Source organism: Macrobrachium nipponense, chromosome 32 (assembly GCF_015104395.2).
Source record: "Macrobrachium nipponense isolate FS-2020 chromosome 32, ASM1510439v2, whole genome shotgun sequence".
Classification (NCBI taxonomy): Eukaryota; Metazoa; Arthropoda; class Malacostraca; order Decapoda; family Palaemonidae; genus Macrobrachium; species Macrobrachium nipponense.
In genome coordinates, this window is record NC_061094.1 from 24,933,882 (window position 1) to 24,959,204 (window position 25,323).

At 38.8% G+C, this 25,323-nt stretch overlaps 1 protein-coding gene across 1 annotated transcript in view; it reads right to left on the reverse strand.

The window, feature by feature from the left end:
- Positions 1-3,111: 3,111 nt before the first annotated feature.
- The window catches only part of LOC135207279 (uncharacterized), a 126,826-nt gene continuing 104,614 nt past the window's right edge, over positions 3,112-25,323 (reverse strand). The window contains exon 3 of the mRNA XM_064238946.1: positions 3,112-3,342. Within this exon, the coding sequence (XP_064095016.1) occupies positions 3,215-3,342 (128 nt within the window). The 3' untranslated portion in view covers positions 3,112-3,214. The remainder of the gene's footprint in view (positions 3,343-25,323) is intronic.

The following is a 25,323-nucleotide window of genomic DNA, read 5'->3' on the forward strand; positions in this document are numbered from 1 at the left end:
ATACCCAAACCAGGAAAAGATACGTGTCAGGTAGAGAATTATAAACCAATATCATGACCAGAAATACCTGACAAAATATTGGAAAAAATAACCCAGATTGCAATAGCAACAATATACGAGAGAATGCACTATCACAAAGAAGAAAGTACCTAATGCACCCTAGTATGTAGAGAATAATAACCAAGGCATTTGACAAAGCATAGATACAAGGACTTCAATCCAAAATGTTACATCTAAACCTTCCAGACATTTTTGAGAAAATACTATGCAACTTCATCAAAGATCGAGCAGCAGCAATCAAGTCACAAAAATTGCATAGAGAATCCATTCCCGTTACTAAGTGAAATCTGATTGAGTCCAACATTATCATATTAAAAAATCCTCATAGTAGCACGAGTCTTCAAATGGAGAAACAAATCCACAGCTATATAAATGTACATATATTTAAATTTAAAACTTAAAGGATAGCTTTCGGGAATCTGGTCGGTTCCCTTATCAATCTGATCGATAAGGGGAACCGAACAGATTCCCGAAAGCTATCCTTTAAGTTTTAAGTTTTAAATTTATATTGTACATTTACGTAACTGTGGTTTTGTTTCTCCATTATTCATACTACCATACATCAGATGTGACTCCACCACCAGAGTACTGTACTGATGTCTGCTTTGCAGATGCTATTAATTCAAATAGTCATACACCCAGAAAGACGTACACGAAGAAGGGACCCTACTATGAAAAGACAAGTAGCTCAAAAAACAATCGACCAATTGAAAGAGTAAATCAATTTGAAAAGAAGTGGAAGATAAAGACAAAAATCTAAATTCTAACTAGCATCAGTATCTGCATACAAACCTGCACAAATAATGTTAGGCCAGCAACCAATGAATTTTACTAAAAGCGCGAGAATACTAGCAATGCAATTTGGACAAAGAGGAATATCAAGACATGTCAGAGAAGGGCTGAGAATAGCAAGAACACAAAATACAAAGCTAAAAAAGGTTTAGGAATATGAACACAAATATCAAAATCCATTTTAACAAAAGTATAATCAGACCCAATAATGGAATATCCACCAATACCCACGTGTTAGCATCGACTTCCAATGTAAGTGCATTACAAAAATTACAAGATACTAAGGTCTGCAGTGAGAAACAATCAAGAAGATATTGATCTGAATTTGAACAAATACACAAAAAATACAAGTAGAACCAATTAATCAGAGATTATACAGACTGGCAACCAAAATATGGAGTATACTATTTCAGTACATTAGTGAAATGACAGAAGAATAGGAAGTAGAAGAGAGAAACCTTGACCCAAACAACACAGACCACAGATGGTGGAGAAGAGATTCTTCATGTATTCATCGAGATGAACCTCAACACCATACTATTAAGAAATGTCTAGAGAAAAAGTAATATGTAGAATTTATTATGTAAATATATTGCAAAAATCATTATAAATTAACATTAAGGTTACAATTATAAAAATTGGAGCTTTTGTTAATAGAATAATACTATTAAGAAATAAAATTAAAATATGTAATCTATACAATTCACCATGTTAATATAATGTCAGATCATTATTGTAATATGTTACCATTTGTTAGTAAAATTGTACCCTTACCCAAATAAAATTGTGGAAGAACCACACTTTACATCATTCTTACTAATACTTAACTTTCTAAACCAATCCCTGCCATGGTTAGCTAGCTAACTGCCTCACTCTTCTTTCACCCATCTTACCTATAAGCTAAAAAAACAATAGATGAAAAAAATAAAAGCCCTTGACACTCGGAAATCTGTAGTTATCTTTAATCAATTTGCACCGTGCTACTTGCCGTCACGCGTTGTCACCACTCACAAGCTCCTCCACCGTTTATAAATTCTTCCCAATCTTCCATAGAGAAGCCCAAATCTGTAATTCTGAAGAGAATGGAACTGTGCCCCAATCTCCTTAGAAAGGTGGATTCCGTCTGAAGCATCATTGCTCTTGAAGAGTTGAAGTATTTGCAAGTCACATTCAAGAAAGGCTAAAATACTCTGACCCTCAATCTGACTAATAACTACCCTGTGAATTTGGACTTCATAGAATATATCTTTACAACCATTAAAACTCCCTTGGGCAAAATAACATTGAATAGTTTTGCTATTCTTTCCACATTGGAGTTGATCTGCAAATCTAGAGAGGTGCTGTAGTGCAAAAGAAATCGCCCTCCCAGGAAAGGAAGGGCAGTGAGGCCATCAAGACTGAAGGCGCCATCGTCGTCGAGGTGGAGTTCTGTTAGAAAGGAGAATTTTAAGGTTTTCATTAGACGTGGTTATTTTTATAGAAAAGATGATACATATTCTTGCTTACAAATGGAAATTGAACTTATTCCTATTCAGTGGAGAAATATCTTGGAAACGAATATCCATTTAATAAATCGTCTACCTGTAATATTCAAAATCTTGTTGCGACACAGCATATTTAGAGCATAAACGTTAAAAATACAAATTTCCTTAGAAACAACTTCCAGACAGCGATGGATCTCTTACTCCATCTGCAGACAACTTGCAGGGTTCCTGACAGGAAATACTCGTGGAAAATTTCGCTGAAAAGGGGAAAATTAAAGACCAGGTAACATGTGGTTTCGTGTATTACTTTTATGAAAGTCCTTTAATTTTCACCTTTTCAGTGCTTTTTCCACTCAGATATTTGTCACGAAACATGAAGCTTTTCTGAGTCCAAAGAATCATAGTAATAATACTTGTAAAACCTACCTAAAATCCTGCAGGTTCGGAAGCTCTTCCAGACAAAAGGAGAGCTGCTGTAATGCCTCCCCTTTTAATCTTAAATCGATGGACGTTGTACTTTCAGGCAGTATTGCTACCCCTATTCCCGTCAGCCTGCCACTAATTTTTATACCAGTTTGTGACCTATCCAGGGACTCTTTCAAATTTAGTGCCCTATCCAGGGATTCTTTCAAATATGTAGTGTTGGAAGACTCACAGAGAAGATGCAAATGAAGTTTAATGTCGTTCTCCAAAGCAGTTTCAATCGCTGGAATAATGTAAAGATGTTCTTGAGGGTTGTCCCGTACTTGAGGAAAAGTGTCTCGGCTTTAATCTGGGCAATAATGAGGTCAGACATTTGAAGAGTCTCGGAACTATTGACCTTGAATAACTGGCGAGGCAAAAGTCTCACCATTGCATTAATAACTTTCTCATCATTTTCAGTTTGTACTAGGTGTTTGCATAACAAATCTTCTTGTTGTTGGAGAATCGAGTTGGAGATCTATGCGAGTATTGTAGAGTATTCCTGTTATGAAGACCAATAAGCCCTCCAAGGCATTTTCTATAACTTTTGTTTGCCAATATGTTTTAGATTCTCTTCTCTTCTTGACAGGCCACATGTGGAAAATCCATCGTATGTACAATTGCAGCATGTTCAATTAGATTTCCTTGCGATAAAAGCTTTTTCAAAGTTTGTCTCTCTTCCCTCTATACATCTGGTTATTACATCACAAATAGCACCAGCAGCTGCAAACTCTTGCTCACTTCGGTGTTTGTAGCAGTAGATCCTAACGAGATCAAGACCTTTACGTGAGTATTTCACACTGAAATAAGATGACATAATTGTCTCAAAGCTTAAGTTCAGTCTGCAGCATTGTTTTTCAAAGACATTGGCATCTTCTTCAGACAATTCGTATTTCTCCTCAAGATGATATTTCAAAGACATCAGTCTATAAAATCTCTCAAATTCATCAACCACATGTTTCTTGACTCTAACTTTCTCTATCAGACGGTTTTTCAAATGCTTCTGTGTTTCAATGTAAAGTGCAGACACTGTCTTTGATTTTTCCTCTGAGATTTGGACATTCAATATAAAGCAGAGAAAATAAATTGAACCAGAGGGGATTTTTCAATATGACACTCATCTCGAAACTCATTGACTTAAAAATCTGAGTTATATCTCTAACCATTTCATCTCTTTTGGCTGTGTCACTTATTAAATAGCTTATGAGAGACTGAATGTGGGCTCCCGTATCTTCCTTTCGAAGACCCAAAATGCTAAGATTGATCCTAATGTATTGTGATGTATTTACAAGGCTTGTAAGTTCTTTAGTGTTCACAGGGCGAGTTGTGACAACAATTTTCTTGCAACTGCATTTCAGTTGTAAAATCTGCTCAAAAAGCTTCTTTGACTCAGGATTTGCTTCGTCATATCCGTCACATAAAAGAGACCCCCACCTTGAGTGAAGGATTGAGGATTTGAACCACTTCAAAATTCAGGTCAAGCACCGACCCAGTAAGTGATCTCGAAGATAGTCGTTCAAAGTTGTTTCTGTGATCCTCTTCCGAAACTGCATATATAGCAAGATTTCATAAGATGACAGATTTGGCATATCATTTGTACCTGCTTGTAACCACTTCTTCTACAATGGAACTGAGAATTGTTGTCTACCAGACTCAGCATCACCAGACAAGATGACAACATCTGGGTACCTACCACATGCAGCTTTCTTGCTAAGTATCTCTCTTTGGTCAATGTTCATAAAATCATTGTCAGAAAAATCACCATGGAACTCTTTATCAGTGTCCACCTTTAGGAATACCATGAACTCACAAGGCTCTATGACACCATATTGAGTTAACCAGTCAAAAGGTAAAATCCTACACAGCAGGGTATACAGTTTCTCTTAACTCTCCTTGCGAACTTTTCTAAGACATACTCTCGTAAATAGTTTCCATACACTATGATTTCATCCTGAAGCCTCTTCCTATCATCAGGATTAGAGGGATTATATTTTTCTCGGATCTTTTCTTTATTTCTGGAATAAACCTTCAAAATCTCACTTTCCAGTTGATTTAATTCAACTACATGAAGCTGGATAGAGTTTTTAGCCTCACTAGAGTCTCTGTCAGCAAATCTCTACAATGACTAAGCTTGTAATCTAGTTCAGTTTCAGAAAATGCTGCAATTCTTCGTGGCTGACATCATTTCTTTCATCTTGATCTTCCTCACCAAAAATTCCGCATTTGGTCACTGGGGCAATTTACGCTTTGTCCCACAGCAATTGGCAGATCTTATTAAGTACTGTAATGTCCAAGCATTCTGGGGATTTTTTGTTGACAAATTTGAGACTTCTCGACCAGTGAATTGACTTTTATTTCCAAGAGGTACATTTTTTTCAGTCAAGATCTTGTGAATTGTTTTGACTGCCCATGGAGGAAAGCATATTTAAAAATCGAAAACACAACCTTTTTTCCCCAGCTCTTATGAAATAGTAGTATGAATTTGCAATAGACCCCTCGGAGGAGATCACGTGAGACGTGGATGATGCCATGATGAACTAATGGATTATGTTTAACACTGCTAACACACTCCATTATTTATCCTTCTAATTTCCATAATGGACTTTAATGATGTAAAAATAATGATTTGTTCTTCTTTTTGTTTGCCTATTTGTTGTTTTTTTGTTTTTTCCTAATTTTCCTTTGAAATTCTTCAATTTCTTGAAAAAACAGAAGTCTTGTTATACCAGCACACATTATCTGGAAAAAACAATAATAATAATAATAACGCTCATAAATTTTCAGAAGAGCTGAAGAATCATTTTGACAAAACTTTCCACATCCACATCTTTCATGGATATTTGTTTAAAGAAAATCACTTCATGTTTCGGCAAAATTCTGTTTAAAGCTTAATACTTTAAAAAAAATTAAAATAACAAATACTTCCGTAATTTGTATTTTTTCTATGTATACAAACAGTAGCTTTTCAGAAATGGGTGCGTCTGTTTTGTACAGACTAAAAAAGAAAAAACGACTGCCCCAGGTAAGGCTGTGATAGTCGGGCCTAGTACCTCAGCTATTGTAAGGTCCAGCCCAATCGTGAACCCTTTGTTTGTTTAAAAGGTAAATCCAGAATGAAGAGGATTGTTAGAGGTGGGTCCAGTACTTTATGAAAAACCATGACTTTTTATACCCATGAAAAATACAAAAAAAAAAATTACTTTAAAATTAATTATTTGTTCTTATGGGTATACAAACCTCTGCTTTTTGCAAATGGAGCCTCATTCCTTAGGCATGAAGATCATCATCCTACTGCTAGGCAGAACTTTTGGACGTGCCCAGATACCTGCAGGGCGGCTTGTTTTGTACTCCATTCCCTCTAATCTCTGGAATATTACCCTGCTGGGCCAAAGGCCTTATCCTGACAAACTCCCTCTCCCTCAAAGAGGAGCAATGTATCTCTCATCCCTAGAGTGAGCTTTACTCCATCGCTCTATGGCTCTCTAAGTCAAACAACAATTGCATGAGGGGCGCTGCCCGAGGTCAATGCTTCCAAGAGCCTGAGATCTAAATGTTTGAGGTAGAAAACATGAACAAGGACTGTGCCTCCTACTCCTACCTTCACTCACTGAAGGACTGAGTGGTTCTTTTGGTAGTCAACCTTCAGGATTAACCTACAAATCTCATGGGCCTTTACCTTACCTTGGAGGGACATCCCTTTCTGTGAGGAGTCATATGTCCTTGTTCTCTATATTTCCTTCCAATTGCTGCCTGTACACGGAAGAAGACCCATGCATGGAGGCTGGTGGGCATCTTTCCACTTCAGGTATTGCCCAACAGTTTCCTCGTGACCCGACATTTTCGTCCAACGTCACTTTATCCACGTCTGTTGGTCCTACATCTTTTTGTCCAATGATTTTTTGTCCAACGACTTTTTGTCCATTTTAACTCTTTAGAAAAAACTATAACGACCCTCTTTAAAGGAATCTTATTAATGCTCTCTTTCCTTTAATGAGCCTCGTTAAAAGATTGTTAGTACTCTTCTCTATTCTTCTCCATAAAAAGTTGTTATTGTATTGCTAAAACCTTTTGATAAAGTGGTATACTCATTCTCTCCCTTAAGTCTGGTACTGTGTATAGAAATTGCTAAAATTTAATGTAAACTTTCCGAAATGGCAAATTTCATTGCGTCGACCAAGAACAAACCAAAAAAAATAGTTGATGAAAGTAATTATATCTACGATTTACATTCAAGAAATACAAAACTATGAGGAGGAATACTGGAGATGTGAGAACAGAAGGCTGTTGCAGTGCAAATTCATAAATTAACGGAAACATTGAGCCGAAAACTATTTATTTTTCTAGTGAGCACTTTCAGTCCACTGATGTAGATTCGTTAAATGCTAGAAAAGCAGTTTCAGAAATAGAGCATGAAGTAGCAGAAAACATAGCATTAAGTTCGCATAGTGCAATAGAGGGCAAGTTTATGCAACTAACAGAAAATACTTGCTCTCAACTTTCTAGGTTGCTATTACTTTTCTGGATTTCCAGCTAATCTCTGGCTAATCTCTGGCTAGACATGGTTTTGAAATGCCTGACGAATATTGTAAATGCAATAATGGTGAACAGTTTCTGAGGTATGATTCGGGTGTCAAGGCTCAACAGCTCTTACTATGTAGTATTTGCATCAGAAAGTGCTCTTCAGGATATAGCATCATATCGTTATTGGTCATGTGACGGAACCTTCAAAATTGTGCCAGAACAGTGATTTCAACTGTTTTGTATTTATGTATAAGTTAAAGGTAGCAGGTTTCCATGGTGTCTTTGCATTACTGCCGAGTGAAACAAAGCAGCTGTACCAATAATTTTTTTAGTAATTGAAAATCACGTACCTAATGCAGATCCGCTGGATATCATGGCAGATTTTGAAGTTGCAGTGCAGGCTGTTAATTCTTTATTCCTTAATTCTTCTGTTGTGGCATGTTTTTTTTTTATTTTTATTTGAGCCAATCAGTGTTTCGAAATTTATAGATTTAGGGCTCAAAGAAAAATACTATACAGACTGAAATCTGTCTTAAAATTCGATGTTTTTCAACATTAGCCTTCCTCCCCGTTGAAGATGTCGAAGAGGCTTGTGAAGATTCAATAGATGAAGAAGAAAAACCTGCTGAATTCATCGCTTACTTCTGCTGCTGCAGAGGGTTTTCATTCTGCTATAAAGTGTATGGCGGGTGGAGCATATTTGGAAATTAACCAAAACTCTGAAGGAAGGCAGAAGTTCTTTCAAGGTAAAAAGGCTCAAATTCTTAGGGGAGATCTGTTGAATTCATGTACGTGATATAAAAATAAGTGAACGCCTTAAAAGATCGATCACTGAATATGGTTCAACAAGAAAAGCTGATTTTTTGAAGGATGTGGCTTTTAATTTTGCATCAGTTCAAGTGATCATAATAAATCATTACTTATAGCTTATTACTTTTCTTTAATGAATTGTTTAAATACTTTTCCCGCTGCATTTACCTGTATTATATCAATAAGATTCTCACTGATTATTGGATTTTGATATTTCCCCCTTTTTTTTTATGGAGTTTGTTTACTGGTGATCATAATAAATCATTAGTTATATCTTACTACTTTTCTTAAATGCCTTTTTTTGTTTAAATACATTTTTATGCTGTATTTTAACTTGTATCCTATCAATAAAATTCTCATAGATTTATTTTCTGCTTGATATTTCCCTTAGGATGGAGTCTTATTACTGGTCCATCATAATAAATTGGACAAAATGTCGCTCGAAAAAATTGGACAAAAGGAGTAGGACCCAAATATGTAGACGAAGTTGACTGACGAAATGACGTCAGACGAAAAAACATGCACCACAATTTCTATGTGTCATGACACTCTCCGCCCTATTGCCTCAATAAACTCTGGCAGGGATGGGACTGCTGGGTTCTGTCTTGGTCAGGAACTCTCATGAACCTGAAGGGCATGAGGATCCAACTCTCAGAGTGGGATTGTTGATATTACTGGCTGTGGGGTTCCCCAATTCCCCAACCCTCCTGGCTGAGGTTTGGGCCTAGAGGAGCACTATCTCCCGAGCCTGTACCTGCCTTCTACACCATCCCTAGGTTCATATGGGGAAGAAAGAGCACTCTCAAGCTTATGAGGACTCTAGCTATGGCAGCCCTTTAGGAGTCCTTATTTTGGAGGGGATTGATCATTTGAAGCTCCTTATGAATGGAGGTAATTCCCAGGTTGCAGACAGGCTTGTCCTTCTTGGTCTGAACACTTGTAAGAGGGTTTCCTGTATTCTTGAGCTACCTCTCTCGAGAGGGCCATACCCTAACCGGAGTACCCAAGGAACGTTGCTACTCCAGTGGAGAAATTGAGTGGAAAGTGACCCCTTCGATGGCACTCTACACAGAAGAGGGCCTTTCTACTCTTGCCTGGACTGGGAAGACTTTCTCCGCTGCTGCATCCAACAATGTCCCTAGACAACCTATTGTTCACTTCAGTACCAGTTCTCACTGGGTGAGCATAGTTCAAATCCATCCCACTCTGTACAAGGAGAAAGGCACAACCACAGAGTTGATGTAGGTCATGAACTTGGCTAAAATTATGGGTTGCATGAACCCCGCTACCAGTATGGACAAGTCATGCACCCAACTAAAGATGAAGTCTGATCTCAAACCTCATCAGCTATCATGAACCTGGTTCCTAGTCCACTTGAGTCGCACATTGGTTCGTGACTTGAGTCTGGGTTTAAGTTCGAAACCTGTCTGTTCTTGAGCCTGTTCCATTACTGCAGCTGGTTCAGGTAATGAGCCAAGCTACAACAGAGAGTCTGGCTTAATCCTTGCTCTTGGCTAGAACCTCACTTGGGCCTCCCTCATCATTTGTGAATCATATGGTATCCCTACTTTTGTAACTCTGGGGTGTCTGAGAGAGGAAAGGGCCCTGATTGATTGTAAAAAGAGGATAACCAGAGGACAAGACAGCAGTTAGTTTCCACAGAAAAAACCTGATTCTCAGACCAGGCATCCAGGCATGAATGGGCTTACTTAACGGGTTGCATGCTTTTCTCTGTGAAACACGTTACAAAAGTGTTGATGTGAGGAGGAGAAGTACACCCTCCATAGTTCTCCTATATCACATGCCTGGTTCATATTCCTGAATCCAATGAGCCGGAGTTGGGAAGAGGACTGTCCCGTACCTCATCTCGGGAGCTCCAATCTGTCAGCCTGATAATGAGTAATGGATAAGAAGCCTGAATGGGTCATGTCCCTACAAAAGGCCACTCTGTTGTAAACAGAAACTTACTGTGATGTGAGATAACTTCAGGTCTGCAGTGTAGGTGTATTGCACCTAATGCTGATCCTGTTTTTCGTTGGTATAGTGCTTCCCTGTCCCACCCCAAAAGCAAAAATTTTCAAAAGAGAGATCATTCAGAGTCTGAAAACAGGGTTAGAGTACCCTTCCTCTGCCCAGCACCCAAGGAGAGTGAGAGGAGTTAAGATGCAGACAGTAATCAATCAGAAGATAGAGATGAAATGAGAGAGAGCGCTGTCCTCGTATGACCCTCCATGGTACTCTGCCATCCTTATTCAACTGACCTTTCTGGAAACAGGAATAAGTGGCTACCAAAAACTGCCATGAAATAAAAAGGGTCGTGACAACATACCCATTGTGTTGAGCTTGTGACTCCAACCTTAAACTGTAGAATTGTCAGCCTTCTCTCAGGGTGCAACACAAAAAAGGTTGTTGGACAATACCCCTTATGTTAGAGCAACTTGACTTCAAATCTAACCCTTAAATCGTTGCTCCCTCCCCTCTCAAGCCATAAGGGGAAGAGACTCGGGGCATGGATAGGAGAAACTTTGCCCTCAGAGTCACTGAATGGTGCCCCTCCTCAAGGAAGGGTAGTTTATGGAGCCTCTTGGTGTTCAGTTTCCAAGCCGAGGGGGACAAAACGAGGCCTTTTGGCTTCCAGAATGCCTCAACGTTTGGTTGGATTGTTGTGACTTCACCCTTGGATACAAAAGCTGGTCCCATCTCTTGTCTTGAATCTGGAAGAGTCAGGAGGAAGTGAAGAGTGACCAAGACAAACATTCAGCGTTTGAGGTGGCAAGACTATGTCCTTGGTTAGTTATTGAATGATTCCCTCAAGTTGAGAAGTGAAGAGGATCGAAAAAAGGTCTCTCGCCATTTTGTCATGAAATGATGATGATCATGGTGAAACCTCACTGTCTAGAGCACCATGACTGAACTTTGTCTATGTAGAATGTTCCACTCTCATTTTCACAAAGCAAGAAATGAAGGTTAAGGTAAAGACACTCATCACCTGGTCATAAAGTTATTAAGTTTTATACTGAAGCCTATCATCTTTCGGAGTGGCATGGTTTCAATTAACGTCTGTGTACAGACGGCCAACGAAGAATTGGCGTAGTTTCTTAATTCATTGTTCGTTACGGGAATATTGCCATATGCAGGTGCCAGATTATCTACTTAACAATAAATAACACTGAATAGACTTATTCAACGTGTTAAAGATATTATTTTAAGCAAAGTAAAGAAAATATATACTGATGGGTCCACGATTTCTAATTTTATTCTTAACTCTAGCTTCGTGACAGCATACCGAAGATTTTGAAGTGGTTTTGCTGCCGCTCGAGTCTTGACTCAACGTACTGCACTGGGGTGTTGTCATTCCGTCTCCTTCAGCCCGATAATACATGAAGGCGTTAACATTCCTTGAAAACGATGTTTAATTAAACTAATTTTGTCCTTTGATCAATAAAATAATTTGCATGACACTTTAGTGGGCCTAAATTGGACTTCTAATTTTCCCATATGATTAGCCTAGGTCTATTTTCAGCAGCATAACTCTATCGGATACGTAATATTAGTGAATATTAAATTGAATGTATATATATATATATATATATATATATAAATATATATATATATATATATATATATATATATATATATATATATATATATATATATATATATATGTAAGTGTTTACATAATAAAAATATGGAATGTTATTCCATATATATAAAAGACTAAAACTAAAGAGGTCAACCAGATTGCTTGCAGGAATGTGATCAGACTATAACTGATTCACTTAAGGTAGATTCTCGGATGAGCCTTATTCTTACGAGACGTTTGTTTGGTGGCCGCTGATTGGCTGGTACCGGGAGGTATGCAGCTCCCAGCCAATCAGCGGCCGCCAAACTAACGTCTCGTAGGCATAGGGATCACCCAAAAATCTACCTTAGTGAACCAGTTATAGAGACGCTTAAAGATGACGTATACAATAAAACAGTAGGCTAAGATAACATGCCGTCACCTGTAGTCTTCATTTGTTTATAAACTCTAGTCTAAGCTCCCTGCTTGAGACAACTACCGCGACCTATAATTCAAACGGCCTACGTGATCTGTAGCGTGTCTCATTTTGATTGTGTGTTCGTATGTAACTATGTCATCTGATTGTATGTTCATATGTTCGAGCTACTATCTGCTTCCTTCATAACTTGTAACAGAGATGTAGACGAGCAGAATAGAGTTAGCTATCGTCATTAGAAAGACCTGTACCTCTTTACCTAAGCTTTATCATGTAGAGAGAATAGAATTAGCCATCATCATTGGCAGAAGCGATCAAGCTATCGTCATTAGAAGACTTGTACAATCATGCCTGATCTTCACCATGTAAAACTTCGAGAAGAATATATATATTTTTATACTTCGTGTTTTCTACAAGAACCTAATCACCGAATCATCATGAGTTTTAACACATCGTCGTCATACCCAAGAAGATAATACGACTTCGTAAGTGATCTACAAACCCCAAGACACTCCCATGAATATGGAAGTGCAATACCAACCGACTTAGCGTAAGATTATCGCAAGTCTAACATTACCTCATAGGGCGCCTTATTATTCAAGGCAATAGCCCTAAAAAATATATACTATATATATATAGGATATATATATATATATATTAATCTGCTTTATTTGATTATTCCAGTTATTCTTGTTTTATTAGCCATGTTCGCCTTTCTCTTATCCTTTCATAACTGCTTAACATAATTAACTCAGACCTTATTCAGTCTATTTTTTTTATCGAATTCCTTGCATGTCATCCTTTTTCATTTGGACGCGTGGAAAGCTGTGGGAGTAAAAACAAAATGACGAATACATTAAGAAAGGCTTACTTTCATTAAAGTTTTTTTCTTAGGTTGATCAAAATAGAAATTAATTCAAATTAGTTTCACATGTATACCTAGACCTACCACCATAAGCATATTAGAAGTAGCTGAAAGGATAAGAAATATGAAAGGTGACGTTCTCGTTTAAGTCTATTTCATATGTTTTTTTTTTTCCAAGTAAAACCTACTGCTTTAATCAAGGGTTGTTCTTTGACGGCTACAGGGTGTAACACGAGTGTATGCACATATTTTGGAATGAAAGATAAAAGTTTCTTTGAACAGAAAATATTTTATCATCCATCCATTTTAAGGCGTCCGTTGTCGGTGCGGGAATTTTAAAAATAACCGTTATCATTAGTGAGCTTTCACGCGATACGAGTTCGTCGGATCGAGTAACCTGAGATGAGAAGAGAGCAGAGGTGGCGTATAGGAGTGATGGAAGGATTAGGCCGATGTTAATAAAGTATCTCCCAATAAAATGTATTCTTTAGGTTTTGAAGAAAAAAAATGCATGCATCATTGAAACTGCATCTCTCCCTATACGTGGTATTCACCGGCCACTGATAAAAAACAAAACAAAAAGAGTAAGCCTAACTGAATCTCTCATCCATCAAAGATAAGTTTGATTATTCATTAGACAACTATCAAAGATTTCAAGTGTAGATTTAAAATCCTCTTCCTCTCCATCTAAAGTATTCATCAGACACCAGTCATAAGCGTAGAGCTAGTCATGATTCGTGGTTCAGCAATGTCGTGACGAGGCACTAGAATTCAAAATTCACAAATGAATGTTGCTCAGCAACATTTACACTACTGTATTGTCTTGCTCTCTTGTGGTGCTTCGAGGTGTTCCACCTCTAGGCCCATGTTCTAAATTTTGCCGTTCTTTAAACAATTTGATTTTTCTATGTATGATTCTCTCCGGTTTATTAAGCTTGCTTGATATCTCTCCAACAGGAACTTGCACCGAATGCAGTGCAATAATTGTCTCTCGCTCATCGAGGGATTTTTCTTAAACCGATAAATGACACATTGACATTAGATTCCTGTGCACATAACATCAAAAGCAATAGAGTGAGGTCGCCTGGTTCACACTGTTAGGATATGTTTTTTTTTCTTCTTCTTCTTCTTCTTTTTGCTTTTAAATTTGATAGCATTTTGTGAGATTCCAATGTTTTCTGTAAAATTTAACAAATGGAAAAGTTCAACTACCTTCAACTTAACATTGAGATGATAATTTAAGGACTATGTTTATGCGATACTACTGGTGATAGGTGTCTCCTATCTATTTGGCAATGTATATCTGTGGTTGTGATATGACGTTTTTTATCACTTCGTTTCGTTCACGTCAATTTTGCTATATGGAAAATAGTTTTACACAATAACATAACATAATGTTCTAAAGATATCAGTGACTGTTTTTAACATCATTACATATGATTTCTTCCATCTTTGAAAAGAAAAATAGATAAAAAAGGCATGAATCGTGCGTCAGTCAGGTGAACGAAAAATTATGAAACTCTGCCAAGAGTTTTTTGGCCGACAGTACATGAAGGGGTGTAAGAATACTGCCACTGTAAGGCCTGCATGTCATAAAAGATGGCTAAAAGGACAGCTGCTGCCTTGCAGTCTGACTTTGAGTAAAAGGCTAGGCTCCTTTGCAAACAATAAACCATGATTGATGCATGCACTGGAGAAGTCTCTTCAGGCAACCAACCCTTAAGGTAGGGATAACAGTGGGAAAGAAGAAGACAAGCAGGGGAAAAAAAAACAGGGGGACACCACAACTGAAGACCTTCCCTCATGTAAGGTAAATTAAGTATCTTTGAAACTTGCAAGTGACTAAGCCTTGCAGACATAAAAGACAAAGAGTATTAGCCTATAAGAAAATCACAGCTGCTGATGGACATTTAGAAACTGTTACATTCTCAACAAAAAACAAAACCTTTATTCATGCCAGGAAAATTCTAACCAAATTTATCTAGTAGTAGTTCATTTCTGATGGATTTTGATATAGTATATTTTTTTTTCCAACAGCTGATCTCTCGTTCTGTATTCCCATGGCCTGAATATCTTCCAAATGAACCCACCCCCATTAGCTTTGGAAGCTTGCAATTACAAGTTAATGGCCTGTATGCTTCTTCCATATGAATAGGGCTTTTCTTCTGCATGATAATAATAAATGAATCCAATTTAGGAGCAAATACAGAACAGAAATAGAATACTTACGTTTCTCTGACTCCTGCTTCATTGGGTGCTCTGCCTAGAAGGAGAACACCTGCCTCACCTACCATGTTGCATCTGCAATCGACTCCACTCTGATGAATGCCTCTGTCTCAGTGATTGGCTGTCTCAAAGGGTGCCCTCCCTTACTGCTGGACTTGTGCTTCCTCCTCCTGGAAGGGGACGAGTCCCTCCCTCTAATGCCATCTCTCCCTGACACTGCTCTCCGCTGCAGAGGGGTGCTCTACCAAAGGTGAGAAAGAAGTAGGTGAAACTTTGGGCGATGACGAGGCTGAGCTGGAAACGTTTCACTTGACTCTTCCACAAGCGAGAAGCTCTCTTTACTTCCACCTAAACTCTAGGCTGACAGAGGCTGGCTCTCTCTCTCTTGAACTTGGAATGAGGGAGGAGGAGTAGGCAGGGTATTTGACTGTTTCTTAGGCCTAGACCCTACTCATTTATGCTGGGTAAGGTGTTGAGTCCCCTGCAGAAACTCACGTGGGCTACCATGTGGTTTTTTCCAGCCTTCTCAGGATGCCAAACATCTCTTTTGTCTTTCCGCCATCTTCTCAGCTATTGGTCCTTCCTTGACAGGGGCAAGAGGAAACTTCTTCATGCCACTGATGCCACTGAATGCCACTAAAGGACTCCAAAGGGGAAGGAGGACTCGAAGGAGGGGAGTCGCTCATGAATTCCTCGATGATGAATTTCTCTTCTGTGTCTGTAGTCATTGATGAGTATGCCACCCTTCAAATTCTGAACCTGTTGTGTCTCTTGAACATTCATGACCTTGATATGAAACTTAAAACACAAAATATGTATCTCCTGCCACTGGAGATCTGAACTTGATTGGGGCTTCTCCTTTCCTGGACAACGATGGGATTTGGGTTTTTCTTCTGAGGTAGCCATCATAAGAACAAGGGGGTCAACACATGGTACACACGGTGAACAACAATCACTGAAAAACACATACAAAAAATACACCAAAAAAAAATTAGGAAAATTGACACCAGGCTACCCGTGGGGTTGGGATGTGTTGTAACAGAATCCAGCTTCACAAAAAGCACAGAAATCAGTTAACCCGTGATATGAAAAAGTCCAAGAAGCATATCAGTACAGAATCTTCTACATACACGCCAAGACAGCCTTTTCACGAAAGCAGATGGAAATGCAATAGCCAAGGTAGATTGACAGAGGTCAGGTAGATGCTCCAAGCCTACCTGTGATAATCATTTGTTATTTTAATCAGTACACAGCCAACCCATGCAGTGCACTGGATAACTCCATTTATGAAAAGTGGAGGTTTGTATCCCAGTAGGAACAAAAAAAAAAGGTTTAATCTAAATTTCTAGAAACAATTTGATCCAGACATACTGACTACAGATTGAAAGTTCTTTTTTTTTTGTTGCACTTAATTTTTGGCTGACAAGTATGTGGAAAGATTTTTGGATTTATTTATCATTTTATTTTATTTGGACAATAGACGCTACTTCTGACAGGGTGAACTTGGAAACTTTCATCCCTTATTATAGTAGCGCTCCTATTGTGCTGCTAACTTCCAGGCTTATCTTCGAATAATTAGAAGAGGAACGAGGATATGAGAAATTATACCACAACTCCACAATGATTGTGAACTAATAGTGATAATAATAAAACTAAAGTATGCCAATTCTGGATATTTAAGGATGAAATGTTTGTCAAATAAAATTTACAGGGGGTTTTAACTCGATGCGTTTGACTGGGTATGTTGGAAGGGACTCTTTATGAAGACTAGCAAAAACTTATTGTTTGTTGGATGTGTTTGCCGTAAATTAGGCTGTCAAAGAATTATGTGTCCCGCTTAAGTTGTTTGATATATAATTTTCATAATAGCTACATCACAAAACTGAAGATCATGCAGATGGAGGTCCATCCGCATATATACAAAATACAAAATCCTAAAGAAATCCAGCACCAGTCTCCCATAGCTACGGACATTCCACTCCCCAGCGTAAGGGATCCAGATCCCCAAGGCAATTCCACTCTGCATGAATAGTGATGAGAAGAGTTAACTAATAAATACTTTTGCCATAAGCTACACACTAAAATAAAAAATGTGGAAAAAAGAAATCGTCGTTTAAATGTGAGAGACATGCTGGCGCCTACCAAGGTGAGAGAACAGACTATAAAAGTCAGGAAAATAGATAGAAAATGGAAAATTAAAAACAGGTAGAAGGAAACCAAACAATCCTGGAATTATGAATTTCCACATGGAAAAGATGGGATATGGGCTTCCACAAGCTGCAAGGCAATCTAAGAGGATGGGGAACTGGCAAGAAAAAAAAGCAATCGATGGAAAGAAACCCAGCTGAGTAAATGTGGAGATCCAAATGAGACAAGAGTAAGTTTGTCAGTGGGACATGCTCCATTTGATAAAGAAACGAAAAAGGCACAGAAATAAACGTCTGTTTAGAAGTACTATAGCAATTTGCACAATTGTGCTTCCATCTTCAAAAAAATTGGATCTTCCAGACTGCAGAGCAAACAGGCTAACGGTTTTTTCACAATACACAACAGGATGCAGAAACGGAAGCATAGACGCAGGAGTAGATTAAATCAGCTAAAGTAATAACGAACTTGACCGACTTATGGGATACCCATTGAGATATGATTTCAAGATTAGAGCAAAAGTTCAGTGAAGACAAAAGAGAGCTGCAGGGAAGCAAGGAAAGGAAAGCTATGAGGACTGCATCGTAGTTAAAAGTAATAACAGGAAAGTGCTTGACTAAATAAAGGCCATTGACCCTAAGGAGAAGTCGAGACAAGTAAAAAAGCCTAAAAGAAACAACAACCATAAATGGGAAGTGAGATTGCATGAGCAATCATGACAAATCCTGAAAAATTAAAATCAAGAGATATGTTTGCAGGGAAGATTAAACTATTAACAGAAATTTTGGCAATGTGCACCTTATTCTACACTCAATTTTTGTAATTAGCACAACAAATAAGTTTCTACGAATAAAAAAAAAAAAGAGATATCAAACACCAATATAATAATTAAATTCGTAATAGATCAAGCCTTGCATGGGCCATCTGATTTATCTAGAAAACAAATGATGTTCAATGCTGATCATAACAATATATTGTTTTACTTAATAGTACCATCGAAATGAACTAATGGTACCCCTTCCACCATCCAACTGATGCGATCAGGCGGCATGGGCGTCATTCAAATCACCACCTGCGTAACTAGGTAGGTCCTGTTATTTATGCAGCACATTACCCACGTCCTTGCAAAACAGGGCATAATGTGTTACAGGCTCTGTGAGCTACTCTACTGAAATGTATAAATCCTATATGATAAATAAATGAACGTCGATTTCTTTGTGACAATGTATACGTATGTATGTATGTGTGTATATATATCATACTACATACATACATACACACACACACACACACACACACACACACACATATATATATATATATATATATATATATATATATATATATATATATATATATATATATATATATGTTATAACGAGTATTTCTTTTGGGTACTTGTCTTTTTTCTTTTCTTCATCCAATGCAAAATTTGAGGGATAATTTCCTATTATTAACGTAAAAATCGAACTAGTGAGAAGTACGCAAGTAAAATCTTCATGTTAAGACCCCCCCCAGAATTTCAGTTCCAAACTGCGAATGGATTGAGATTCCTTTGGGAGTATTTTGACTTGGACAGTCATCATTTTGGTAATTACCCTCCAAACTAAGATGGAAACCTCCTGATAATCCTAGATGATTTATGAGCTGTCATGCCCATTCATGGGGTTAATGTCAAAACTCAGGAAGGGCCACTTGTACCTAAGGGATTCAAGCCCCTTTTTCCATTGTTATAAGGTTCCAGAGGTAATTTCAGAAAAGCGATTAACTTGAGAGCTACCAACCAAGTCCTGAAAATTCACACATCTCATGTGGTCCTTTCGGATTAACTCCTACCTGACCTGACCTTCTCCATTTTCACAGGACCTTCGCATCCCGACTCCACCTCCTCCTATCTGCATGGTTCGAAGCTCTTGCTCGCCCCACGTGTATTTCTATTGTTCCTTGTCTTCGAAAAACGTTTCTCTGCTGCCATCAAAATTTTTCTTTCAGGCCCTGCGAAGGATTATCGGCAAAGATGAAATGACGGAGATGAATTTGCACCCTTGGGGACTTAGTGTCATTATCAATGACGACAAGGTCCAGTTTGGGCAAGATGAATCCAGAATCCCTTTCTGGGGTATAATAAGCCCCAGACTGACCTACCCATTGCACTTAGCCCTAGACTGCAGACGAAGGCACATCATCTATAGCTAGTCATTCCAAAATGATTTATGCTAAGGTTACACATTCACGTATCAACGCATGCACGCCCACACATGAGTGGTAATTGGTAGTTGGCAATAGCTTACATCAGTAAACCGTAGATGTTCCATAAAACATTTGTAAAATCGTGGACGTACGGTGACGGTCGTCTGGGCACTAAGCTCCGCCCACTTGAGCGCTGTAGCCCACTCCAGTTAGTTTTGAAATGTTCAAAACAAGTCGTGGGTGGTCTTGCCAAATTTCACCTGACGTAGCTCCAGGAATTGCACGTGGGACCCACGGTGACTGCAGCGGGGTAGGCGCTGGGGTCACCAGCATTGTTTGCCGCCGCGGTTTTCTTCCCGCCGCGAAGCACGTGGGCCTCCCTAATTGCGCTGTAGCCTACGGGGAAACCGATTCGCACATTTACAACCCTGTACGCCATGGCAACGTTGTAGCGTGGTATAAAAGGTCAGGTCGGCGCCCTCAAGTCACTGTTGTTTCCGTCTCAGAGACCAGCAGTCTCCTCCAAGTACTCTCCACAACGCCCTTTAAGATGTTGAACCTCACAAAACGACCAAGGAAGGGACCATCAACATCACATCTTCTTGCTGAACCTTCTTTCGGCCCAGAGAAGACTCCTACAGCCACTCCTGAAGACATTCAGGAGAAGGGAAATGTCATCTTCCACCTACAGGAGTTGGAGTTGAATGGGATACAGAGTGATGACAGCGACAGACAGAACGTTCCCTTGATCGAGACTGAGGACAGCCAAGATGTCGAGGACGACATGCCACCGGGGCGTATAAAGAACCTCTGTGTCATCCTGTCGGACGAAAATGAGAGGTTGGTGGGTGAGTGGCTCGAGCACGGGGCCAAATTCATATACAACAAGGGGATGGCTGCCTACAAGGACAAAGCCATGGTGTGGAAGGCTTTGATGACAAGGGCAAGTCACTTAGGCCACCAGTGACTGGCAGCGAGCTCTGGACGTGGTTCATGTCCCTCACGACGCCTCACCGCCGAGAACAGTGGCCAAGGGGCAAGCAGACGACTGACCAACCGGGAGAAGTGGATATTGAACATATTTCACTTCCTCAAGCCCCACATCGTCCGTCAGAAGAAGCCCAAGATGTTGGGACTACCAATGGTATGTACTTAATTCTTTTATGTTGAAAATATACAATATTTTAAAGTACATGCAGAATTCTATCAAAATGAATTTACAACCTTGATTTTCAGAAGTGCAATGTTTTTACATTCTCTCATACATGTTCCATCACTTTACAGTCTGCTCTGTTTAGGCCACCCCTTTTGTACCCTAAAACGGTCCCACAACGGTGGGCGTGGTACTGACATGAAGTTGACGTACATAGAACGCAAAATCTTGGGGATGTGTAGGACTTTCCCAGGCCAGTTCTAGGTAGGCGTCTGACCATGCTTGCGTTGCGCGAATATTTGCGGGGCAATTTACGGTGCTGGCTTTACGTCCGTCAGCCTGTATCCTGTTTACCAGCTGTTCAAGGTAATTTCACCGCGATGATGCCCATGATCCACATACGTGGGCATACTCCGTCGTGATACGTGAATGTGTGACCCCAGCATTAATGAGCTCTGGAGGAGCTGTTTAGGTCCTCTCCATGTGTGTTTAATCTCCGCATATCTGCCAAATCTATAACAACAGACGGATAGAACATTCATCATTACAGATATCAAATATCATCTTTTTCTTTATGCAGAACTCTAAATCAATTACATAGGTGCACGACTGATAAAGTTTTTTATGCAATAACTACAAACAGAATCTGATTTTCTATCAACATGGCATTTCATTTTGGTACTGTTGCCAATATTTCAAAACAGCTCCACGTGCATTTACATTCATGGATAAGCATCTTAATACTGTCTCCAGGGGACACTTTCAGTGGTCACGGTATGTTTCGAGGCATTTCCCCTTTCTACAAATATCTTGATTTCTTAATATCTCAGGTATTCAAATCATAATTCACATAACATTAAAGAAATTGAACTTGCACTTGCCATGAAGTCTTTTGTTTGCTGTGTTAATATTCTCAACAGTGAATATTTTGCAGATTTGTGCAGCTGCCCCATTATGTGCATACTCCAGTAAATTAACAGAGCCACTCAAACTTACTTCTCGAGGTGCCGTATCCCTGAGTGCCAGTGATTCTTATGCTCGCTTATAGTGCTCCACTGCATAGAATTAATATACACTACTAATTTTAAGTTTTTGGAGGTGTCAAGTGTTTATTTAAAGCTCAGCATACAGCCAATTTTTTTTTAGATTCAGCATTGTCCGTCCTGCTGGATACCATGGGGATTCTGTCCACATGGGAACGGAAGTAAATTCAGCGGGTGATAAGTCGGTGACCTGGATACAGCATCACATGTCGAAGGATGGAAATTGTAGTTTAGGATTTGAATTACGCACCTTAGTCAGAAAGAGAGAGAGAGAGAGAGAAGGAACTTACTGGCTACTAGCTACAAGACACCAGCTGGGTTTAGGTAAGGCCAAGGGCCCTTTGTAAGGGTTCGACAAGGGCTTAGCATATGTTTGTTATATACATATTGTTCAAGATTTAAGCCAGAACCAAGGAAAGAAATATTCTTTTACCCAAGATTAAAGAATCTATACGAGTTGCCCCTTCGACTTTGGAGGAATCCATTCTCCTGTCTTTTGAAAAAGCTATCTCTTCTCCTATTGGTTGTTGGAATTACCCCTTACCAGATGCCGCTGCCCCCACCCTCCTGGGCCTGGCCTTCCCATACTTTGGGAGACCCAATTATATTTTAAAAGTCCATAGTGTCGAGACTTCAAGGATAAGACAACCAGCATCATTACTCAGGTACTGTAAAGGAAATTCCATTTCAACCAGGGAATTTTTTTGTTTTATCTTTGTCTGCATTTCATTTCCTTTTTTGCCCAAAGGGCAACACTTGGTGCAGTGTTTCATTCCCCTCGCCATCTGGGCTCAATTCTGTAATTACTCCCCTGTGATACTAGTAACATTCCCCTAGTGAATTAAAGCCATGAAATAGTTTCTGCTGTGTAAATTTCCCAGTCTTTTCATTCCCCCATGAGTGGCCTTTTGATTGAGAGAAATAGTGAGTAAAGTTCGCCCCTCATGTGCCCCCTGCCTCACGCCTATGTCCTTTATTTGCAGACAAACGCTGTGCCTAGCTGTGGTAGGACTTGTAAATACTTTGAAGCTCGCAATTTTGATCCGTTGCACAATTTCCCTAAAAGCGTGGCCGGACTGCTCCCACCACATGTTCGGGTGGACTGAAAAGCAGTTTCACCTGCCCTTGTGTTCCTGGACCTCTGTAAATTTATGTAAATATAGTGCTTTTAAAACTAGAGTCCAGCTTTTATGTAAATTCCTCCCTCTTCAGTAAAACTGGCCTTATGCCTTAGTTTTTCAACTTTAGTTTAGTTATTTTAGTTTTCAACTTTTTTTTTCTTTGTTCAAACCCGTCGTCCTCTATGTATTTTCTGGGAGGAGACGAGGTGGAATTTTGAATAATATGTACATATGCAGAATCTACTTGTCATTTTTACCAGATACATATGTAAATGTAATAGCCACAATGCCCTCTTATCTTCTCAAATTCTTTGCTCTTTTTTTTGGATACGCTTGTCATTACAAAGCCTCGAGATCCTACTTCAAAGAAATATGAAAGAAACCATGATGTCTGGTAGCCGGAAACGAACCCGCGATAACATAATCACGGCGAGGTCACTTTGGCGACCTGAAGGTCAATTGACGTATATTATATAAGGTCAAAGGACTGGGTCAAAGAAGAGGTGATGGAATGCTTTGACAAGCAGTGGCGTGTTTAAGAAAGCTTCGTTTCATTAGTGCATTTATTTAAAGCCCGCCACTAACGTTCAGTTATGCCTGCACAGTTATAACCGCGCAATCGGACTGCATGCAAATCTTCGCCACTATCGATAGTCTTTTTCCTCAGTCCTCCGTAGCAGCCACAGCATGAACACACGATGCTCCTGCTGTTATCATAAACGTCAAGTAAGACAGCCAGTGAAAGAGTGGTTGACAAAAATGAATTAAATACTTCCATGTGAATTTAAGAGTTTAAATTTGGTCTCAAGGGCTTTCAAGTTTATTGAATATTTTATGAAGGAAGGAAGAGTGCTATAAAAAGATAATTAAATTCGTATTAGTTTGATTTAATTTCAAAGTTGACACATATAGGCCTAATATTTTTTGAATTTCATTAAAACGGGTTAATATTGATTTCTTTTCATTTTAAGACTGACTTTATGACGTGTTACAATGAATGAAAATCCATAGATTACTACAGCCTTCCTTTGTTTCATAAGTGTGTTGATTAGTCTAATTTCATTTCAAAACGAACCTACATGGGATGTAGGCAAATTTTGTTTGATTTTGTTGCATCAGAAAGTAGAATATCATTTTGGTCTCATTTTATAAATTAATTACATACATGATCCATACTCATGAAAAGGCGCATATGGGCCTAATCTTGTTTTACATTATTTTGTCATACCAAATATTTATTATTTATTCTCATTGAAAACCTGACTTGCATGTAAGGTTTATAACCACGAATAAACATACATAGGCATAATCTGTTACGATAGCCTTTGGATTTTACTTGCCGAAGCTGTCTCATTCATATGGTAGGTTTCAATGAAATCTACAAGGCATTCAGGAATGATGCTGCCACTGTCAGCCTTCATTATACACAATTGTTTTTCATATGGAAAAATTATAAATATATTTTATTTTACATTCGTATCAATTATATACATATTAAAAAAGTAAATCCAATATATCATCTATTTAGGTTTACACATTTCAATTTAATAAAACCCAACTAAATGTTCGTCATTGGTACATGTTACCTGTCGGCGGACGGAAGCGAACCGAAGTTACTGAACCAAAATAATTGCATCCACCACATCAGCATTACAATGCGCATACGCAACCGTTTGGCCTGAGATTCATCGATTGAGGTGAGCTGTTTACTCAGGCCGCCTACGCAGGCTAGAAAACTGTGCAGGTTGTCCACACTAATGTTCAGTTATAACTGCGCAGGTATAACTGAATGTTAGTTGTGGGCTTTTGGTGAATAAACTGTGAATGCTGACGTAACTAAAGAGCGTTAGGCCACGCAAGTCAAGATGATTATGTTGCTCCGGTGTCGTGTGCATGGTGACCGAAGGTGGTTTCACATGAGGAATACAAACAGAGATGCTTCTAGAACAAAAGGAGCCATGTGCAGTGGCGGATCCAGGATTTAGGAACGGGCTGTTTGTTAAAGTAAGGGGCGGCGAACGCCGAAGGCTCGAGGCAATAAGCTAGGGGGTCTAAGGTGAGCATTTCACAAACATTTTGGGGCAAGTTTTGGTACTTTTATGGTGGTTAATGTGAAAAACCTGTAATCAATACTTTTTGTTAGATGGAAACCAGTTACAGATATCTACTGAGTGATTGAAATTGGGATATATAATACATTTCAGTTTGAAAAGTTAGAGAATACCTATAGATCAAAACTGAAATATAGATCATTCATGCCATTCTTTACCGCAAATGTTAAATTATCTGCTATACTTGATTAGTTGCATATTAAGTTAAGCAAATAAAGCAAAGTACAAAATTTACCCATAGCTAAAGTAAAAAGAAAATACACATTTGGCACATGTAAGTGGTAACCTATTCAATTTGCATTTCAAAAACGGTGAACTGGTTAAAGCATTTGTCATGCTAAC